Consider the following 22,908-nt stretch of genomic DNA (forward strand, 5'->3'; position numbering starts at 1 on the left):
CCTTAACATTTTTTTTTATTTATATGGCAACATAACGTTTACCAGGTCAGCTAGCTATAACTTTATAATTTTTATCTTTGGGCAACCCATAATTTTACCAGTTCTCACTTTTGCCGCCTCGGGCAAGTCCATAGCTTAGCCCCCTTATATCAGGCCCTGACGCCCTGAGAGTGACTATAATAAAAAACCCATTACATTGTCAGTTACATTTGTCTCAGATTCTTTAAACTGGGTACTAAATGCTTGTATCTAATTTACATAATAATACCAACTTACATTATGCTGTTTAGTCTACTGACCTGTTTATCTATTTATTCTAATTAGGTAATATCGATATTAGACATATACTAGAGTCGTTACTACCTACTTAGTTACCATAAGGCAATGGATGACTTACATACATACTTAAATGATAAAGTAGGTAGGTATGCTATTAACCTATTATGTCAAAAAGAAGCAGAGAATTGGGCTCGTAAATTAAATAAATAATAATGTAATCACGTTATTATATTAAGTACAGAGGTTTCAACTCATCGATATACTAGTATATCGATGTTTCAACATTTAAACAAGTGGGTAAAACAGTTATACTTAGTATGGACACAAAATAAAATATTTTTATTTTGTGGTATTGAGTATGAATTTGTGTATTATCTGTAGGTATGTTGGTCTAAATTACTGCAAACTTTACGTTTCAACAAAGAACTCTTTCCTTGTCAATAAATCAATATTGATAAACTTAATACCTTATAAATTTAATAAGCGGTTACAGTATAAGCCCGTAATAACAAAGTAATAATTATTTATTTGTTATTTGTCAAAGGACGTTGCTCTAAACATCTGTGTCATATTGATATTGACTATGAATAATAATTTATTATTAATATAAACCTGCAGAACATTATATTCGTCATGACGTCAATATTTTCAATAAAATAAGAAGTCATTAATGTAAACTTAAGGTTCTTCCAAAACTCTATTTAAGGCATTCGTGTTCGTATGTGCATATGTGGTGTGGATTCGTATGTGCATACGTGGTTGGCATTTTATACACTCCATTTTCTATTACTTTTTGAAGGATTTGTTTACTTTTTATTTCAATGTAGTTCAAACTGTTTCATGATAATATTTTTTTTTAAAAAATATTGTCTTTTCTAAAGATTTGTATGTAGGTATGTATTGTAAATTGTTGAAGATTTTATTCAAAGCAGACATATTATATTGACACTACAAAGTTGGCTAGTACAAATATAGCTTTGCAGAAAAGAACGATAGGTATCATTTTGTAATAATTTGACTGACTTTTCACACTATCAATATGTAGACGTATAATTATGCACTCTTTGTCTTTGTATTAAATATGCACAACAAAAGAAGTATATTATATTTTTATATGCGTAGATAAGTAAACACACCTTTTTCTTTGGATATATACAACTTATTAAAAAAAAAAGACAACAATATATAAAACATACATTTATTATTTAAACATCTGATCACATTCACAAGTTATGTTACTGTATCACATGGTGCTAATTTGTGTAATATCGAATCCCTTCAGAGAACAATTATGAACAATTTCACTTAATCTATCAATTTTTTATAATACTAATATACTTATGACATATAACTCGACGGCGAAGCGTGTTGTATATATAAACAAAGTCATGTCATGGATAATCTTTACGTATATAACGAGGCAATAACAGCAATATTAAATTCTAAAATGATATTACTATTTGCAATAAGTTTGTTTTGATTCACACGAGCGACTTTTTATGAGACATAAGTTATATAAATAAACAAAACGTTGTAGTTATTGGAACATTGTAAGGTTGTAGGGATGCGATAATATTACGTAACTGACGATTTTAATATGTCGTGTAGTTCACGTGACTCGAAGTTAACATTTAAAATCTTTAAAATGAACACTTATTTTAAATTATACTTTTTTCATATGTAAAACTTACACTCTATTATATTTAAAATAACATAAATATATTGGTATTTATACAATTAATTTCACTACGTCGTCTATGCAAAAATATTTGAGATGTTAATTTTGTATTCGTTTGAACATCTGGTTTTATGGAGCAAAGATCTTATATGCTTATTATTTCTTAGTATAATGTTTATGCCAGGGGGGTTTACTACCATCTCTTAATACAATATTCTTTTAATCATACATTAAAATTTCGTACCACGATCTATTTTAAGGAGGTCAAGGTACGAAACAAAATAATGTTGATGCAATATTGAAATAATAGTTTTTAAAAGATGGTGTTAGGCCCCAGGTATTATTCCACCACGCTGGCTTATTCCATCTCACTCTCGGTCCATGAGTTGGATGTTTTGTATAGACTTGTTAGTGACGTTAGACGAGGGGATACGAGGCTGCGGAGGCGATGCCGCAGTGGTTGTCGCGGTTGCGCGCCATCTTGATGTATCCGAGCGCGCCCCAGCTGCGGCTCCAGGAGTTCTTCACCAGCCAGTAGTCGCCGCCGGTCTCGTCCGTGCCGTACCCCACCACCAACACCTGGACAATCACAGTTAGCGTATCAAGTATCAGAATGAAGCAGTGATAGCCTAGTGGTTAAGAAAGTCCTCTCCGCTCCGAGATTCGAATCCCAGGCACGCACCTCTGATTATTCAAAGTTATGTGCGTATTAGAAATTAATGATCACTTGCTAAACGGTGAAGGAAAACATCGTGAGAAAACCTGTGTACCTGAGAGATTTATAAAAAAAAAATCTCAAAGGTATGTAAAGTCTACCAATACGCACTTGGCCAGCGCGGTGGACTATGGCCTAATCCATCACATTCTAAGAGGAGACCCGTGCCCAGCTGTGAGACAGCAATGGTTTGATGATGATCAGAATGTAGGTAGAAGACCTCAGGTCGCCCACAAACCAGGTTGACCGATGACCTGAAGACGGCGGGAAACCGCTGGATTCAAAAGGCACGGAACCGATTGGGGTGGCGTCAATTAAGGGAGGCCTATGTCCAGCAGTGGACCTTAAAAAGCTGATGGATGGATAAATAATTATGGATGGATGGATAAGAATCTTATCTATATAAAATGTAATATAATGCCCTGAGTCAGTCCGAGAAGCGTTTCAGATTTTATTCCATCAATAGGAAGACAACTGGATGATGCATCTTAATATATTATCTAGATCTAAACATTTTATGTGAATACACAAGAATAAATTAAAAAAGAAAAATTTAAAATAAATAAATAACTGAACTTTTGCAACAATGATGTAATGTGGAATAAATAACCTTCCATCTGAGGTACTCCCTAAGTGCTTTGACCTATGGCATGGAGTTCCTCAAAAAAGGTTCTTCACGAAAGACTTCAATTAATTGCTGATTCCTTTGTTAAAAATGTACTACACATAATAACTATTTCACATAATATAAGAAAATATGGTGAATGGCACTTACCCCATGGTCTAAGTTAGAGGAAGAGCAGTTCTCGTCATAGTAGACTCCATCGGAGTACAGCTGGAAGCTCTCCTGCGAGGCGTCGATAGCAACGGACACGGGGCCCACGGTGGCCACCGCCGCCATCAGCTTCTGCTCGTCACCGGCGGGCAAGTCCACGAAGCCAACGTCATCCGCGCCAGAGTCCTTAGGGTTGTAGCTGGAAACAATATAGCAAGAAAATGTAAACAGTTTTGAGAATTGAAATGATTGCGTAAAAAATTTTTGCCACGTCTCCGTGCTAAAATGTCGCTAAAATATTTGAAATACTTATCTTTTTATTATGTAAATTATGCAGTAATAGTTATCTATTCGTAAATTGTCTCTAAAATATTTTTTACTTGTCAAAAATTAAAAAAAAACAAACAGCTGACAAATCAGCCTTTTGTGGTTCCATTCAATTTCAAGGCGGCGAGTAACCTTTACTTATCAAAGGTTATGACATAATTGATCAAATTTACCGGCACTTATCATCCACAGCCTCGTAGGGATAGGTCTTCTCCTTGTCGATACCGCCGTTGGCCTTGATGTACTTGAAGGCGTTGTCCATGAGGCCGCCGTTGCAGCCGTTGTTCCCGTACGACGTCGAGCAGTCGATGAGGTTCTGTTCTGACAGCGACACCAGGTAGCCGGTCTGCCTGAAGTGTTGGCCTTCCAATGCACCAGTCTACGACAATACGTTACCGATGTACATTCACGTTTACATATCATAAATAACGATTATTTCTCAACCTGATAGAAGTAGCAAATATGGACTGTTTATTTTAAGTTTTTATATCAAAAGATGGATGTTTGCCAGACGTACTCGTATATACAATCTAAAATTCTTAGTTTAAACTATTTAGACTGCTTGATACCCCTAAGGACTAAGGCCTCCGTAAGTTTTAAATTCTTGACGGCCATTTTTTCAAAGACTACTATAAGGTATATATGGTGCGACGCGTCTAATTCTTATATGATGTTCTTCGCAGACTCATAACACAGATTATAAAATATTATGTGGTCGCCAAAGTGCGACCCCCTGAACGTTTGCCGCCCGTCAGACTAGCTCCTAGCTATCACGCTAATCATAAAGTATGAGAAAATAATAATAAGTCACTGTTCACGTTTATCGTCTGGGGTGACGAGTCATCTTATTAAACAGTATAATCACTACGCCCTTATCAATGACACAGTATTTTTGTAGTAACAACAGAAGCTGCTTGTGCCAAATATTGTTAAAAACAATGAATCGTTGTTTAGTTATCAGTAAACTGAATTTTGAATTATTTTTAGGCGTGGTTCCACGAAAATAAACAAATAGATCATTATAGTAGGTTTTGGAACTTTCGGAAGATTATTTAAACATAATTTCAAACAACAAAGATAACTTTTATTTGGGCGCTGGGCTTTATGTTTTATGCCAACATTAAGCAAGTGTTTCCTCGAAATGTTTGGAATGGTGTGGTTTAGTAGTCAGGTGTGGCTCACTACGTTTTCCTACATCGTTTTCTACATTTCGACAAATGCGATGCAGATATCGAAATTTGAATACCAGAGTATTAAAATTTCATACCCTCAGGTTGAGAAGCAGAATTTCAAACCTATATTATTACTTCAGAAACCTAAAAAAGAGCAATTTTTAATTACCATGTTTATTGAAACGTATTACACTATTTACACGCTACACGAAGTCGTACCTACTCGTGCCGGCTACATGATATTTCATTTGTATGTTTTCCTCTCATCGCTAATCTTATAATGTGAGCGTTACGTAGTTAATTAGCTTATTATGGTCAGTTTGTTTTTATTGCACTTGTTTTTATTATTGCAAACTCAGTTTTCTAGGAACCAGATAAAAAATGGATGGACTTTCCTCATCATAAAGATGAGTTATACAGATGCGGTTATACCTAATTATGTATCTGTATACTCGATATAATAATTTTTTTTTATAATATAGAAGAAGCAAACGAGCATTTAATTCACCAGATGGTGAGTGGCTACTGTCGCTCATATCTGTTATCAACCCCAGATACAATTACGAGTCCTACGGAGGTCAGCTATGGATGAGTTGTTACCCGTAAGACTAAGTTGGAATACCTAGGAAAAGTAGGGAGACATACTTTTTTTAATACGATTCCTTAAATTCCATATATAGTCGAAAACTGGTCCATAGCATATAATTACATTGGCTACATTAGGTACAATCAGGTACATACAATATGACAGCATAGCTACAATTACAATACAGACACCAGACATAATTATACAGATAAGTACGTACGATGTGTACGCCCCCTGGCGATTAGTGATCACATAATGACCGTATAATGATTAATGTAATGATTATATTTTTTTTCAACTTTTCCTTTGTGATCAACTTGTTTTTGCAATTATTATCTAGGATATAAAATATGATATATGTGACGTATATTGGTTTATGTTATCGCATACTAATAGATTACACTCAGTGCTATGTAATTTTATTGATTCGGTTAGGGCAAGTAGGATTTAAAACCCAAGCAATTTTTTTAATTATATGTGAACTGGAAGTCATAATTGCAAAAACACTGTGGGAATTCTTAAAGGGCCTGCTAAGATTATAGAGTCCGCTTCATTGGACATGTGACTATTCTAGTGACTTAGACTATGAAACTTTACAGTTTACAACTTGTAATAGGTAGAAATTGTTAAATGGAGGTGTGTGATTGGTAGGTAGGTATTGGATAGATTAATATTTTTACAGGCGTATATTTTATGCTAGAATGTAAGGCGGTAAAACCCCAATAACAGCAATGTTCAGTGCTGCTGTGTTCTGGTTTGAAGAATGTGATAAGGGAGACATACTTATCCGAGGCACTTCAGCTTAGTCCTATCTTATGTAGGAATTTAATCTTCTCTGAGGTTCATTACAGATATCCATGGGCGACAGATGCAGGAGACCATCATGTGAACTGCATGCAGTTCACGTGATGGTATTAAGGATAGCAAACGACCATGGTCGTTTGCTACTCTTATATTATAAAAAAATGGTAGCGATGATGTTATATGGTGGTGGTGCATATATATATAGATTGTTTTTGGTGTTGTTCTTGTCTGTGTGTTGGTCATAGATTAGTAAAGTTTCGACAATTGAAATTGTCACTGTCATTTATTTTCGTGTTGGAAAGGTATTAAAAAAATGTAGTTTTTAGATCATTTACAAATGAAACGATATTTCTCCCCACTTTTTCTTCGTTTTCGTGTCTTAACTGCGCATTTCGGCATTGTTCCGCGTAAATTACACTATGACACCGATTAGATGGGTGACAGAAATGTCAGCCGTTTAAGCCATTTAATGGCTTCCTCCAATTACAAGGCGGTGCGATAATTATACTTATCTACGGTGTTGGTGTTCTGGTGGTGTATGGTGGTGGTGTTGGTTGGTACTGACCGCGCTGAAGGACCAGCAGGAGCCGCACTTGCCCTGGTCCTTGACGTCGGTGACGGCGCCCTGGCCGCGCCAGTCCACGTGCGCGGGCAGCGCCACGTTGGCGGGCGCCACGAACCGCGCGCCGCGCTCCGACATGCCCTTGCTCGCAGACAACTTGCTCGACCTGAACCAGGGATTAAACATTAAAATACATTATCATTTAACATTATTTATCGTCGTCATCGTCAACCAATTATTCTCACACTGCTGGGCAAGGGACTCCTCTCACAGTGAGAAGGATTTGGCCATAGTCCACCGCGCTGACCAAGTGCATGTTGGTAGACTTCACATAACTTAGAGATATTTTTTTTATATTATTTAATAAATCTCTCAGGTATGCAGGTTTCCTCACGATGTTTTCCTTCGCCGTTTAAGCATTATTTATATACAATTAATAAATCAAATCAAATCAATATCAAATAAATCAAATAAAGAATCTTTCTCTTTAGTTCGCAACACACATCTTGTTGTCATCAGTTATATTTGTTGTCGCGAATTTGTTTTTGTTGCAAATGTATACAGAAAGACGCATTTTCCTTATTTGTATTTTTTTATACAACAGTATTATTTACTTAGTGGCTTGCGGTCGACTACCTGTAACCTACATGTTTACCTTGAAATATACATTTAAACATAGATCCTCTATCGAATAACAAACTTCTGCACATGAAGTATTATGAACCACAAACATTCAAGAACAAAGTCCGTATACCTACTTGCGTACTTTACTTTTGAAGAATATAATATCAGTTCTTGTATGACTTATACCATATACCAAGTAAATAAATAGTCCTAACGCAATACTTTCTAGTGTTGCAACAGACAAGCAAATGTTGTTCCGCCTATAAGTATCATGACGCTCATTATATGGCGGCTGGCGCACTTCTCTCAGCCAATCAGTGGACGTTCTCGCGGATCATCATGTCCTCTGCCCTTCATCTGATATTGTGTATACAGTTCACGATATCGCCGCGTCATGTTAGTTTTATAAATATTGTGTTCAATATCTGTGTCACGTCTGACCATTATCGCAATCGGTGAACTTGGCCAGCGGAGTCATGTATCGGTATCTTCAATATAAACAAAACATTATAAACCAGTTTTCGATAACACACGCGTAAAAAGAATTATGGTGTGACTTGCTATACCTAAGTCTTATTATCTTCCTGATGTACCAACATTTTAAATGTTGAAAGACGATCTTTATTATTAATGAAATTGTTATTTTTAGTAGATTTCATACTTGTTTTATGGTAGGAATGTTTACCATAAAACAAGTAATCTGTTATTTTTATTCCATAGTATTCTAATTCATAGAAGTCTAAATTCCATATGTAAATAAGAGCTGTGGTAAATAGAAAGTATCAGCGAAAAATCTTTAAGACTTCATCCAGCAAGAGTTCATTCGACATTCGGCGAGAAAATATTGTTTGATAAACAACGTTCGCGTAATAATGACCGATACAATAAATTTCAATTGAAAACTTATTTAAGTTTGCTACAGTTTTTCTCATGTTATGAGTAATTTATGTATCGTTAATTTTCCATTACTGTACAGATAACTTAACTTTCTATGGGATATTTAATCGTTAACGTTATAATTTACTTATAATTATAACCGTTTAAATAAGTATACAAGATACCAATTTCCTCTAATCACACAATTGATATATTTGGAGATACTTTGACTCAATTTAAAAAATATCTGACGAAAGAATTCTAGAGTCGATCAGCTTAATTTAGTGTTAATTTAGCTTAGTTTAAGTGGCTTAATTTATAATTATAATAATGACATTACGAATGATTTTTAATCCATAATAGTGACATTTTTAATTTTATTGTAATTTTGACCATATTAATATATTTAATTAATAATTTTAGGACTTTCTAATTATAATGTAATAAGATTTTAATCATAATATTAACAATTAGCTTTTTTTTAGTAATAATAATAATGTCGTGTCTATGTAATAATTAAAACGATTTTTTGTGAAAATAAATAGGTAAGCTGTGTTCACCTGTAATTGCAAGAACACGATTGAACAACAAATTATGTTAGAAATTAAGGACCGATGGTGTATCTTGTGTTGGTGAACCTTAAAAATAAATAAATAAAATAAATAAATAAATACTAATAAATACGGTGTGGTTAAAATTTTCAGCAGCTTGGAAGGAGAGCTCATTTTGCAAATTTAAACTCCCTCTATATCAATATGAATGGTGGCAACTCACTTGGCGGTCCTGTTGAAGCCGTTCATGGTGTGCACGAACTCCTGGTGCAGCATGTCGGCGTACTTGTTCTGCTTGAGGCGGAAGGTGGTGAGGCCGCGCTCGTACCGCTGGTTGTGTTTCGCGATCTTGTGTTTGTTCTCCGCGTATATCTTCATGCGGAACCGGTCCTCGGTCTCGCCGCTGTACTGCTTCTGGTGCTCCATCTATACGTACAGATTTATTACGTACGGAACTCTCTTATATTTTACCTTAAGTAGTAGAAGTGCCTTTATCTAATTGGAAAAGGTCTTAAATGAGATCAGTTACAAATGCGTTCAAGCGTTCGAGAACTATGGTAATGAACTCACGGACCCTATCAAAGCAAAATACAGCACCTCACTGTCACACCTCACCTCAAAAATATAAATAAATATAAAATAATTTTACTACTGCAAAAAATTACACCATCTTTTATTCAAGTTGGAGTAATAAATTAAACAATATAATGTCATATTTCAGTAAATTTTCAGATATCCTCAAAATATATAACATTTTATAGGGCAAAACAAATGTCGACTTTGGTTCGATATTTATGACGGAATTGCAGAGTAGTCTATGCATTATATCAGAAAATAAAATCTTATTGTCTGAAACAACACTATTCACAATACCTTGAAGGCATTCCACTCCTCGCGCACCAGCTCGAAGAAGGAGACGGCGGAGGCGCCGGCCACCACCAGCAACAATAACGCTGCTACACTCTTCATGGTAGATTTCCTACGAAATTTTCTCTAATTAAACTTACGCCTAATAAAATATTGAACAAGTATGTACGGATAGCAATTAAATAATTTGGAACTTTAATTATGATTTAATTTCAAATAATTTCAATGTCTTTACTATTTTCAAATTTGAAAGTACTCAGTATAGGTACTTTCCGAGTTTCTTAAGATAAATAAATGATTGAAATTAAATTAAAATAGATTAAATCTTATTAGCATTACTGTATCATTGATACAAAATATTATTACTTGTTAACGATAATATTATTTCACGTTTACGAGACCTTTTCATTTATTATCGGTTTACAGAATTTGGTTTACATTAATATAGGATAATTGTTTTTATATTTGGTAGAAATGTCAGGATTATCATCTGTCGTCATATTGAATAGACATTAAATAGGACGACATACCCGCATATCACACATACATTAAAATACATATAATAGGTAGTTTATATGAATATTTTCGCTTAAAATATATACCTGTATAAAACAATGACGATAATTACTTAGCTGTATAATACATCTATGGCTGTATAATATTGGTAGTATTGATATTCTTAGGTAATACTAGGTAGGTATTACCACAGTATAAGGATATCCATATACTGTGGTATTACGTTCGCCTACCTACCAATACCAACTTACGGGTGCGATGAATCAGTCTTTACTAAATAATTATTCACGTGTTTGTTAAGTAATTTGCAATTGATGAATAATTTACTTACAGTTGTCATCTTAAACGTAAATAATTGTGGACATTTTAATTTAAGGTAACTACCATGTAACTACGCTCAAATTATTATGCGTAATTTTGACATTAAACACCATTGACTATTTTCTGTCCTAGATCATTGCCTCATTGCTTATAATTTTATTTTATTTTCTTGGGGCTAAGATTATATACGTATAATAATTATCAAGTGATTAGTTTCCATTGTTTACTATTTTTTTTTAACAAAAATATAAAATTATACCAAGAATAGGCGATGAAACAAAATAACAGGTTAAGTGGGAGTCGGACTCGCGTTCGTCGGTTCCTGAATTCCTATAAGAATATAAAAAATCTGATATTCTTTGAGCAAATATGCTCCATTTTTCATTTTGGAGTTGAGTCTTTTAGAGATACTTGCATTATGAAAAAGGTCCTACCGTTCCTAAGCTAATCTTTATTTATTATTATTAAAGTAGACGATTTTGTAGAATTTCATCGTTATTTTATTGCTTTTGTATATACTATTTGAGATAGTAAGAAATAATACAAATATTGAAGAGTACCCCAAAAAACTGCGCAGTAAATAGACGATGAGTCGGCAGAACTTAGTGAACAAAGAACTCGAAACTGTGGCAAGGTAACCCACGATACCCTCGCAAAATAATGTTAACATGAACATTCACATCACCATTTTAAACGTAACAAAAATAGTTAAATATGCTACTGTGTCTTACCTGTTACAGCAACTGCAATCGTTTATTTAACACCGAACCCAAGTAAAGAATTTATAACGTATAAATGCGTAAAGCGGAAATCGTTACTAATATTTGTAAGAGTGAAGCGTCCACTCCCATCGACGACTAGAATGTTTATAAATGATTTTCATTCGATCGCTAAACTTGTATAATTTTTGATTACCTTTAATTCGATGTATTCCTTGTCTATGATAATAAACTTATTGACAGTACAGATCCTAAATAGGTTACTGTACTCTTTGTTACCGAACTACAGACTATATAGAGACGCTGGTATGGGTTTGATGTTATACTGATTTCAAGCAGTGTTGCCAATCCTTACGAACTAAAAACAGCATATTATCGGATTAAAAACAGTAAAAAACAGCAAACTTTATAAAATTGATCGAAAATATTTATGAACAAAGAAATAATCGACGAAAAATGTCGTCTGGACCAATATTTTCTGTAATTTACGCAGGTACTCAAAAATATTTGTCTGCGATATTAAAAAGGACTAACTTTTATTTATAGGCCTATTTAATACTTTCTACCGCCCGGATTCGTGAAATTCATAGCTCTCCCTGTATTTATTAATAATTATATAATAGGAAGGTTTCTTTATTTTATGTATAGTGAATTGTATATAACTCTAAAAAACCGCCCCAAAACATCGATCCTGGAGCACCCCAAACACAAATACTAAAAAAAGGTTGTCAGAACCAAACAATATGTGAAATGTGTATTATAAATCAGCGAAAAAGGGGTCACCATATTTTTCGACGCAAAAGTCTATGACCAAATGACACATTTATTTATAATTTTGTAAAATCAAATCAACGGCCCCCATTCCCGCCCGGGCCTCCGACGACGACACGCATGCCAACACCACGAATTCACTTTTTTGAACTTGTAGATACTCAGAGTTTTCATCTTAGTTTGTAATTTGTATTGGTTTGCAAGCGGTTATAGCAAAGTTTTTGTTCTTATGACTTTAAGACGTATGGGAAAAAGTTCGAAGGACTTGTTCTTTCTCCAAAGTAGACATTTACGTCGTTTAATGTCTGTCGGATTATTTTTTCGCTAGCGTCACGAACATCGTATAGGTTACGATAATGTTAACACAGACAACTTAGTACATATTCGCATTGCGATGTAGTACCCGCGGTTTTTACTTATGTATTATTATGCCCACGATTGTGTGGCCTTTGATTCACATTGTTTTCAACGGTTTTTTGTATTATTGATAAACAGTAACTTTAACTTGTATTTATTGGTTGAAAGACTGTTGAAAGTTGCCACAAACATAATTTAAAACAATAAAATAAGTATTGGTCTCAGAACAATGACTAGTAATTGTTCTGAGGTATTGGTAATAAAAAATGGATCCATCATTTCATAATGTTTCGAGAAATATGTAGTACCTCTAAGAAAGAGAGGGAGAGAGAAAGAGAACAATAAAAGAGGGACTGCTTAAAAAACCAATATAGAAAAAAGTCGAAAACAAACAGGGGTCGTTCTACAAGAAACCGTTCTTATTCGGTTTTTTATTTAATAATAATAGGTAAACAGTTGAAATTATTACAATGCATTTTCTTCAATGACTGCTGTAATAAAAATATAAAAATCCACCTGTATACTTAAGAGAGGTTAGTTGTCGTAGATGCATGAGCATTTCTCCGCATAAAAAAAGCACGGACAAACGCCCTTACAGAATATATATATCTCTTTCTAGACAGACAACTATTTAGCAAACCAAACTCGCTAAAGCACCTTTTTCTAGAAATAAGAAAAAACATGTTTACATTGCTTACGTTCTATGTATGTTAAGTATATAGTTATACTTCATCCTTGTAGGAACAATATCTTGCGGTCTGATGACTACATCATATCATAGAAATAATAGTGCACTTTACAAAAACAACCAAACCTATGAACAATGTTATTTATTATTCTCGTACATATTTTCAGACTATAAAAATACTTGTATTTCTAAAAACTTATTGATCATTCTTTTATTATTACCCGACTGCCAAGGAAGGGTTATGTTTTTCGCGCGTATCTTGTATGTTTGTCTTTCTTTATTTGATCCGATCTAACAAACGGCTGGATGAATTTCAACAGTTAAAGTGTCATTATATTTGTCTCAATGACCCGAGTGTCCTTAGATAGGTGTTAGTAAAAAAAATCAAAATGGCGGATTTTTGGCGCGAAATAGTAACACATTTAAAAAAAGAAGTTAACCGAACCTATCGAGTAGGGTATCAAATGGAAGGAAATTAAACGGAGATTATAAAAATATATTTGTATATATATAAAACAGTAAGGTGACTGACTGATTGACTAACTAAATGACTTTTTCATTTTTCAGAAATCAACGTACAGCCTAAACCAAGGACCTTACAGTTCTGAAATTTTGCACACAGGTTCTCTATATAGCTTGAATAAGTACTAAGAAAGGCCTTTTGGAAATTCTACCCTTAAGAGGGTAAAAAAGGGGAAAACAGTTTTTTTGAAATCCTTTAATTTTGAAGCAACTACTATAAAATTTTGTATTTGGCTTTCTGGGTAGGAACAAGGACGCACTTATTTATCCCCCTCTGAAAAATCAACCCCATAGAGGGTTAAATAAGGGATAAAAGTTCACTTGAACAGTCGTCGATTTTGAAGCAAACACTATGACATTTTGTATCAGGCTTGTTGGATAAAAATAATGAAATGCTACCTCTAACGAGGTAAAATAATGACCGAAACTTTGATTTACTAAAGTTATATATTTTATAGATCGTAAATGGTGAATTTTTTCGCGAAATAGTAACACGTTTTAAAAAAGTTAACCAAATCTATCGAGTAGGGTGCCAAAATAAAGGAAATTAAGAGGAGATTACACATACATTATATAATATATCTTATATATAAAATTCTCGTGTTAGTTACCGTACTCCTCCGAAAAGGCTTCACCGATTTTCAACAAATTTTATATACATATTCAGTAGATCTGAGAATCGGCCACTATCTATTTTTTTTTGCACCTAAGTGATAAGGGTTGTTCATCCTTAACATTTTTTTATTTATATGGCAACACAACGTTTTCCGGGTCAGCTAGTACATATATACTCGTATATACACATCGAGATGACTGTCTGACTAAATGAGTGAGTTGCTGTGCCAGAGATCAACGCAAAGGGAAACCGCTGAACTTAAGCGTGCTGGAATTTTACACATAGGTTCTTTATATAGCGTAAATGAACACTACGAGGATAAAATAGGATAATATTGTTTGAACATCTTTTGTTTTTGAAGCAGACACCTACTATGAAACTTTGTATTTGGCGTTCTGGATAAAAATAAAAAAATGCCTATTTCACTGCGTTTGGAAATTCTACTTCAGCCTTTTTGGTGCAGTCGGGTTTTTGATTTTTTTTAATAATATTTTTCTATGCTACAAGTAACGTATCGTTACTAATAATACTTATATTTACGTAGTACTTGATATTATAATAGAGTTATGTAGGTAACTAATTACTTAATTATACTAGTAAGGTTGGTTCGAATTAAAAGTATTCAATACAATTTTTATAAACTTGTGGAGTGTATAACAGGATATCTATAATAGAAGAGTAGTGAAAAATAATTCAGCATTTTGATTTTTGTCGGTGGCCTCAAACGATCGGGTAAGAAGCGGCGTTTGCGATTCCGCACTGGTTGTTGCGGTTGCGCGCTATCTTGAAGTAGCCGGATTTGCCCCAAGATTTCCCCCAGGAGTTCTTTACGAGCCAGTAGTCACCGTAGAACTTGTCTGTGCCATATCCTACGATCAATACCTAGAATAAAAATGTTAGATTGTTAAATATTAACAATGACATTGTACTAGTATTATCATCAAAACTCAATACGTTTAGGGTAATTTTAAACATAGATACTTTGAGGAAAAATAAACGGGAAAGGAATGCTACGGCCGTGCCGCTTTTTTTGGCTTTGGCCCGACTTGGCGGAGGCACTGCCGTGCCTCCAGATACGTCAAGTTTAAAACTACCATGTTACAAAGGGAAACATTGATAGAAATATTTATATTATTCAAGCTTTAAATCAATATTGTATTCTTATTTTATCTTATATTATGACAAGTACTACGTAAGTTCCAGAAGAAAATAATGGATAGGAGGATGAAGGACTAAACATGACTTTTCATTATGTTATAATATGTAATAGGTGGGTATTCCCTAACCAGTATGTTTATGATGATAAAATTTTAATTGCTTGAGGTAAATTAGCAAGGATAAATTTCAAATGTATAAAACAGTAATTGGCATTGAATTTATTCGCATCGTATATACATTTTAATATAGTGATATATAATTAAAATTATATAGCTTAGATATCGGTTATTTTGTGTAATCAACCACGTCGTGTAAAACACCTTCGTCATTAAGTTACAGCATCTGGTAAACTTTTGAAAGACATACATTCTACACAGCCTTCCTTAACTTAGTGATATTACGAGTATGTCCTAACGCGAATTAATCTGTCTTTAAAAAGATTTCTAACAGCTATCGACTACGATTCAGTATATGAAGATGCGAAAAAGTATTTTTATTTATATAATTTTTTTGCACCTTGTATGTAATGAACTTATTTGTTACTAAAAGTGATATTATATATTGGTATTTACCCCATGATTAACTTTAGTGGAGGAGCATTTCCCGTCGCTGTAGACGCCGTCGGAATAATGTTGAAAGGTGTCAAGAGAGGCGTCCATAGCTGCGGACACAGGGCCCTTGGTAGCCACCGCAGCCAATAACATCTGCTCGTCACCCCTGGGTATGTCCACAAAGCCCATGTCTTCAGCGCCCGACGTATTGGGGTTGTAGCTGATAAAATAGACAAAAGTTAGATGAGTGCTGACTGTAACCAATAAATTTTTATAGAATGTCATCGGCTCGTTACAGGAAATGTAAGGTGGTAGAACCCTTTGTCGTTCAACTCCGGGGGCACCACCGCCACACCTATTTCTGCCGAATAACAGCAGTGTTAGGCGCTGCTGTGTTCCGTTTTGAAGGGTGTGGTAAGGGAGACATTATTTTCCGAGGTGTTCCAGCTTAGTCCTCGGGGGAAGCGGCGCATCTGTGGTCGACCTCAGGTAGGAATATCTTATCCTATCTGGGGTTGATTACAGATGTCCATTGGCGGTAGTAGCCTCTTACCATCAGGTGGACTGCATGCTCGTCTGCTACTCCTATACTATAAGAAAAGGTAAATGTCAGATAGATCACGTTTCTACAAATATTGAGGCTTGAAACTGACCGGCAAGTGTCGTCCATGGCCTCGTAAGGGTAGCTGCTTTCAGTGTCGATGCCGCCGTTCTCCTTGATGTACTGGAAGGCGTTGTCCATTAGGCCGCCCTGGCAACCGTTGTTACCGTTCTTATCGCTGCAGTCGACCAAGTTTTGCTCTGACAATGACACCAGGTAGCTCGTTTGTCGGAAATGCTGTGCCTCTAGCGCACCAGTCTACGGTCACATATTGATATTGTTACAATGCCGTTAAATTTATTGCTTGAACTGTAACGTGGTGAAGACGTTAATTAATATTTTAGTATGGTATTTTAATATGCTATTTGCATATCAGGCACAATTCGTAGTAGTCTTTGGATACTGTTTTGACACAAATAAGTTTCTGAGTTACACTCCTCGTGGTAAACGTAGGCTACTGGTTTGTAGAAATAAAATAAAACTAATGAATAAAACGGCTATAACGTGAGTAATGAGAATGAAAGAAAGTAGTTGACTAACCGCGCTGAAGGCCCAGCACGAGCCGCAAGTTCCTTGATCCTTGACTTCTGTGACTGCGCCTTTCGAGCGCCAGTCCATCGCAAGCGGATACTCCACGTTGGCGGGCGGCAGGAAGTGAGCGCCGCGCACCTCGCCACTCTTTACTACTCCCCTCTGCATGTCTTTGCTAATAAATAAGGATAAACTATCTTTATCGAGCTATGTGTTTTTTAGAATATTTAGGCAATAAACGACCACTTGATGGTGACTGCTGGTACTAATGCTGGTGGCTATCTCTAATCAACTCCAATTGAGACAAGAACGGTGCTACTTTCTTAACTAAGGGGAAAACTTGCATTGCCAATTTCTTTTACCACTGAGCAACGAGCCCATCAATTACTTATTAGCCGCATGCAACTCAAATAGTCAATGCAACAAGTTACTTGCAACAAGTTTTCCACTTTGCGTTATGCGACTAGAACTTTTATCACAGATTTTGAAGTCTGAAGCAAAAAAAAAGGTATTTTTTCCAGTCTTAGTATTTCGCTGTGCAATTACTAAGGATAGTTATCGCCAAACTGCTAGTCCACACTAAAGTTGTTGCGAGCAGGTGTAGTCATACAATTTCCTATGGCGACGCGATTCATCTCTAAATTCAAAGCGGACTAGCAGTTTTACGCGGACTATACTAAAGTATTTATTAAAACTCACTTGATGGTCCTGTTGAAACCGTTCATAGTGCGTGTGAAATCCTCATGCAGCATGTCGCTGTATTTGTTTTCCTTCAGACGATAGGTGGTCAGTCCGCGTTCGAAGAGTTGGTTATGCTTTGCGATTTTGAGCTTGTTTTTTGCGTAAATCCTCAAGCGATAAATGTTGTCCTTTCCGATGTACATCTTCTGATACTCCATCTAGAGGACACCAAGGTAACATACTATGCTAATTATCACTTACAAAGCCAAGATGCACAAGAGACAATACAAAAGTACACACATCGACACTTTTGCATCGCTGCCATTCCTACACTTCTATGGCTTAGAGATTGCGTAGAGATAGAGATAGGAGTCAGACGTGAATATAGTATTTTATCTATTACATATAGCTCCTAAGCCAATGTTCTTAACCGTTAACCCTGTACTGTCCCACTTCTGGTAACAGGTTGCCACGCTGGCCAAGTGCGGATTAGTAAACTTCACACACTTGCAATGCGCACGTAGCATTAAAAAATTGGAAGTGCATGCTGGAATTTGAATCATAGTAACGTTTACTATGTTAGAATCTTGAACCCCTGAGTGAGAGGCCGATTTAAAACCATCCATGAATATAAAAAATCTCACATTACCAAGAGAGAATATCGTCAGCACCTACGGCAACGAAATGCATGCTGCATTTGCAGAATATCGTGCCAATAATTGTATTTATTCTTTCGACTATTAGTATTCTGCATAGCTATTGTTTATGTACCTTGTATGTTTTCCATTCCTCGCGCAAGAGGTCAGTGACAGAGCAGGCGGCGGCAGCGGCCACCAGCAGCTTCAACACTACTAATTGCTTCATTCTGGTGTTTCTAGGAATATAGATAGATAGATAGATAGATAGATATTCTTTATTGCACACTTCATTAGAACATAACAATAGTACACAATTATCTAGGTTAATTGTTTGCAATAGGCCGCCTTATCGCTAAGCAGCGATCTCTTCCAGACAATCTATGCATGGAAAAGGTAAGGAGGATAGTGAGGGAAGTGGGAAGTGTGTAATTTACATTATTTTATATATATTATATATATATATATATAATATATATATATATATATATATATATATATATAATATAAGTATGCTTCATGTATAATTGTCTAGTGTACATATACAGATAATAGATTCCACATTTGTAATGAGTCACATCTTTTTAAGTCGGTTTCCTGCATCTATTCCACGTGACTTTTAGAGGACTCATTCGTGTATTTGAAGTGCCATAATATAACGGTCAATAATAGACATTTTAACTAGCGGAATATATATTTTATAATTACCTACATACAATACAATTTAACACGAAGTTACACAATACTCTATTATTAATTTAAATGATCATATACAGGAAAATATTTGCCGGTATGTAATTATGTAAAAAGATAACAGGTTATTAATTCGTGTTCAATGTACAGTCAAATTTGGCTTAGAATTTCAAGTATTCAAATAGGTTACAAATTACTACCTACATTATGTTTGCAACCATTTTTTGTCACACAGATTTTATCTCTCCCAACAAATGGAGGCCAGGAGTATCTTTAGTTCCGGGACTAGAATAGGGCGGTATCAGGTTGCAAACATACGGTACGGTACGGTAGGTTGCATACATGTACGGTATCAGGGTTGTTGCTGATGCAGGTTTTTACTAGATCAGCGGATGCTGATGCTGATGCTGATTTTTTCAGATTAATATCAGCTGATGCTGATGCTGATGCTGATATATAAAAATACTAAATATAAATATATTTTATACTGAGGTATTTGTACGTCCCTTACGAGAATAGTCTTTTTAAACCAACTTCACAAAATGAGGCGGTTTCTCAATTCTACCGTATAAATGTCTTTTTTATGTTTGTTCGCGGATAACTTCGTCGTTTATGAATCGAACTGGATGATTTTTATTTTGTTGGAAAAAAAGATATTTCCAAAGTAGTTCCATTATAAGAAAATAAGAGTCTGATGATGGCAGACCAGAGATTGTGAGGGGAACTTTCAAAAATCGTAAGGGCGACTAGTGCATTTGTAAGATTTTTAGTATGTCATCATTAAAAAAGGTGAAAAAAAAATTAATTAAAAAATACAATCGACTTCCATGTCACTACAAAGCAAAAATCAACTGAAACAAATTTTGCTGGCTCAGCACATATCTCCCAAGCCGGCGCTCATATTGAATACGCTGTTTACGCCGTTATCCAACGAAATATATTTAGCACCGACTTCAGAACCAAACCAACATCCACTTCAGCTACCCTCCACTCTGCAGTGACACAGAAGTCGGCATTTATTTGTTATTTTTTTTACAAAACTACACTGTGTCGTATCTTTATTCAATAACGAAATATTTGGTTATATTGCACTTTTCACTGGGTGTGGTAATTATGAATTGAATACATAATTCTGTTATTGATTGATTGAACTATGATCGAAAGTTATTGGTGTCTGACCAAATTACGTTGTCAATACAATAGAATGATTGTTTGATGACGACTTGTGTTTATAAACTTCTGTGATTGGCTAAAACTCCACGTGATTTAAGCTCGGTCCCGCCTTCAACGAACACGTTACAATTTCAATATCAGCATTAAATATCAGCATCTTTTGTTGCGGATGCGGATGCTGATGCTGATATTTAAAAGAAAGCTGATAATCAGCGGATGCTGATGCTGATATTCGCAACAACCCTATCCCTTCTGCCTGTCGTAACAGGCGACTAATAGGGGGCTTCTGGGTTCCGGGCGTCAAGATTGGGAGGTCGAGCCGTCCGGTAAGCAACTCCGGGAAGGACGCCGGTGTGTGTGGTCGCATACCGTCGTAAACACCAGACGGTGTGGCGAGTCCTGGAGCTCACCTGGGAGCAGCCCGAAGGGGCAACGCGTTCAGAGGACTCCGGTTGCGTTCCGTAGGAGATCCCGGAGTCCTCTTGGCAACGTAGCGGACGGCCTACGGGGGGAGTTTTAGTGAGGTAAAAATACCACATAACCCTGTGTCGCTCCCACGGCACCGGGAACCTTTTGAAGGTTTCCCCCTCGTAAACAAAAAATGAGTATCTTTAAATCGTAGGTTAGCTGGAACCTTCGATAAAATGTAGATTAAATTTTATTAAAATTAATCAACATATTTTGACTGTTACAACTTTACAAGTAATTAATGAATAGTATGAGAATTTTTGAAAACAAAAATGAGTTTCGTAAGTGTTTACTTCCACTACTTTTCGTTAATGCTTATAGTTCTGGATTTCCCGAACTACATTTTTAAAAATCATCCTTTATTATTACAAGTTTTTATTTACTTTCACCTATCCCGGTGTTTGTAATGAAATCTTGCAAACAAAATTTCACCCACTTCCCAGTATCCGATTGAGCTGAAATGTGGCATCTTTATTACGCGTGACAATGCAATCATATAAATTTAGTTTTGTTGTCAATCCAATAAAATGTACATATTTCAAGACAACCCAACCAATATGGGTATCAATTGAAAGGGCTTAACTTGTAGAATACAACATATTATAAAAAAAACTCAAATCCAAGATGGCGGCCAGTAAGAAATGGCGGATCAGGTATATATTTTTGTTCAACCAACCAAATATAGGTATCAAATGTAAGGAAGACGGATTTTATTTAAAATAACCTCTTGCTGCTAGAAATCAGGGTTTGATGATGGAGTTGGAAAATGGCCATAGGAACTTAGCATTTAAGTGATACAACTTCATCAAGTTTGAATTTGTGTGATTCGTTTTAATGAGTACTTTGGTGCTAGATGGTAACCAAGATCTGATGATGCAGCTCGAAGATGGGTATAGGAACTTGGTAATTAAACGAGGCAACGCCATTGAGTTGGGGCTCGTATTCATCGTCTTAACGAGTGCTAAATGGTAACCACAGGCTACATAACCGAAAAACACAGTACTAAGGTAAAAAGGTAAAAATAAAACCAAAAAAAAACCTATTAAATATTTGCTAAAACACATTTTTTTATAAATATACTTTTATTTATAAAAAATATGTGTCTTAGCAAATATTTAATTCATCGGGTTTTAATTAATTTAAACTTTTTTTTTATTAACAAGTATTAAAGTTGTTAATAAAAAAAAGCTTGTTTTTAAAAAGTTTTTTTCTTTTGATTTTATTTTTAGAGATATATATTAAACAATATAGCTCACCGTTAGCATCCACTGTAATAAATGACTAATTATCGCTGTTTATCGTAGTATAATATAGACCACGAAATAAAACGTCTATACTTCCAGATGAAGCACTCCTGCAGGATTCCTGATTGATTATGAACAAATTTATTACCTAGCACCTACTCTGAACATAAAAGGAAATAACGTAATATATATAGTAGTGCCGTTTATGAACAATAAGGAAAACCAGACACATTGATTAGTTTTAAGCAACATTCTGGAGCACTAGTAAAATAAGGCGTTCACCTAATGATTTCATGTTCAAATTCAAATTTTATTATATGGTGTTTGGAAACCGGTTATTCAGGCGGTCAATCGTACTAAGTTGGTATTTACAGATTTTCAAGGATAAATAATATAATGTTTAGTAGGTCTCTTTTTTTTAATTACTTGGTGGGCTTTGAACGAAGTTTCATGGAAGAGGTTTACAGGTCCTAGTTCTTAGTGCTCGTAGTACCTGGGTGCATCATTTAGAAATAAATCAGATTTGTTTATTTATATACTTATTTCATTTTGATGCCAATGACATCTATTTTAAAAAATTGGCGCGAGTTTTGAAATAATAAAACAGTACATAAAAATTCAAAACTTTATTTATTCGTTTATCAATAAAATAGCTTTCAAATTGTCTTTATTATATACTTGGAGCAGTACAAAAATCTTCGCATTTAAACAATATTACATTTGAATTAAAGCCTCTTTCCACTGCTTAATTTCCCGCGGTGATTGTAACGCAATGTGTTTAATTTTACACCTATTTACAGCTCATGATATAGCAAGAAGGCTAAAGTTAAAAATATTATAAGCTTCT

The 22,908-nt window shown here is 35.0% G+C and overlaps 2 protein-coding genes across 3 annotated transcripts; both read right to left on the minus strand.

Moving 5' to 3' along the window:
* Positions 1-1,461: 1,461 nt before the first annotated feature.
* LOC140744689 (cathepsin L-like peptidase) lies at positions 1,462-11,692 on the minus strand. 2 transcript variants are annotated; one of them, XM_073076302.1, is made up of 7 exons: positions 11,569-11,692; positions 9,823-9,928; positions 9,173-9,375; positions 6,902-7,064; positions 3,948-4,153; positions 3,448-3,646; positions 1,462-2,536 (listed from the first exon to the last, which is right to left on the minus strand). In XM_073076302.1, the coding sequence occupies exons 2-7, from the start codon at positions 9,916-9,918 to the stop codon at positions 2,375-2,377; spliced, it is 1,029 nt and encodes a 342-aa protein (XP_072932403.1). In that variant the 5' UTR covers positions 9,919-9,928; positions 11,569-11,692; the 3' UTR covers positions 1,462-2,374. The 2 variants fall into 2 exon arrangements, with proteins under 2 accessions (XP_072932403.1, XP_072932402.1); XM_073076301.1 differs by lacking the exon at positions 11,569-11,692 and adding an exon at positions 11,385-11,562.
* A 1,209-nt stretch (positions 11,693-12,901) lies between these two features.
* On the minus strand, positions 12,902-22,258 carry LOC140744690 (cathepsin L-like peptidase). The gene is made up of 7 exons (XM_073076303.1): positions 22,074-22,258; positions 18,620-18,722; positions 17,867-18,066; positions 17,177-17,342; positions 16,689-16,894; positions 16,057-16,255; positions 12,902-15,208 (listed from the first exon to the last, which is right to left on the minus strand). Exons 2-7 carry the CDS (start codon positions 18,710-18,712, stop codon positions 15,047-15,049), a joined length of 1,026 nt encoding a protein of 341 aa, XP_072932404.1. The 5' UTR covers positions 18,713-18,722; positions 22,074-22,258; the 3' UTR covers positions 12,902-15,046.
* Between the last annotated feature and the right edge of the window lie 650 nt (positions 22,259-22,908).

The sequence above is a fragment of the Epargyreus clarus genome, unplaced genomic scaffold (genome assembly GCF_041222505.1).
Source record: "Epargyreus clarus isolate Ecla_fem2 unplaced genomic scaffold, WU_Ecla_fem_2.2 ptg000009l, whole genome shotgun sequence".
NCBI lineage: Eukaryota > Metazoa > Arthropoda > Insecta > Lepidoptera > Hesperiidae > Epargyreus > Epargyreus clarus.

What these genes read in the sequence shown, in the direction of transcription:
- LOC140744689 (XM_073076302.1), bottom strand. Translation starts at nt 9,918, where the DNA reads ATGAAGAGTGTAGCAGCGTTATTGTTGCTGGTGGTGGCCGGCGCCTCC. An exon ending in CCTGCTGGTCCTTCAGCGCG is followed by an intron (nt 4,154 to 6,901) that starts GTCAGTACCAAC and finishes GTATTGTCGTAG; the next exon opens with ACTGGTGCATTGGAAGGCCA. An exon ending in GCTGTGGATGATAAGTGCCG is followed by an intron (nt 3,647 to 3,947) that starts GTAAATTTGATC and finishes TATTGTTTCCAG; the next exon opens with CTACAACCCTAAGGACTCTG.
- LOC140744690 (XM_073076303.1), bottom strand. Translation starts at nt 18,712, where the DNA reads ATGAAGCAATTAGTAGTGTTGAAGCTGCTGGTGGCCGCTGCCGCCGCC. An exon ending in CGTGCTGGGCCTTCAGCGCG is followed by an intron (nt 16,895 to 17,176) that starts GTTAGTCAACTA and finishes ATGTGACCGTAG; the next exon opens with ACTGGTGCGCTAGAGGCACA. An exon ending in GCCATGGACGACACTTGCCG is followed by an intron (nt 16,256 to 16,688) that starts GTCAGTTTCAAG and finishes CTATTTTATCAG; the next exon opens with CTACAACCCCAATACGTCGG.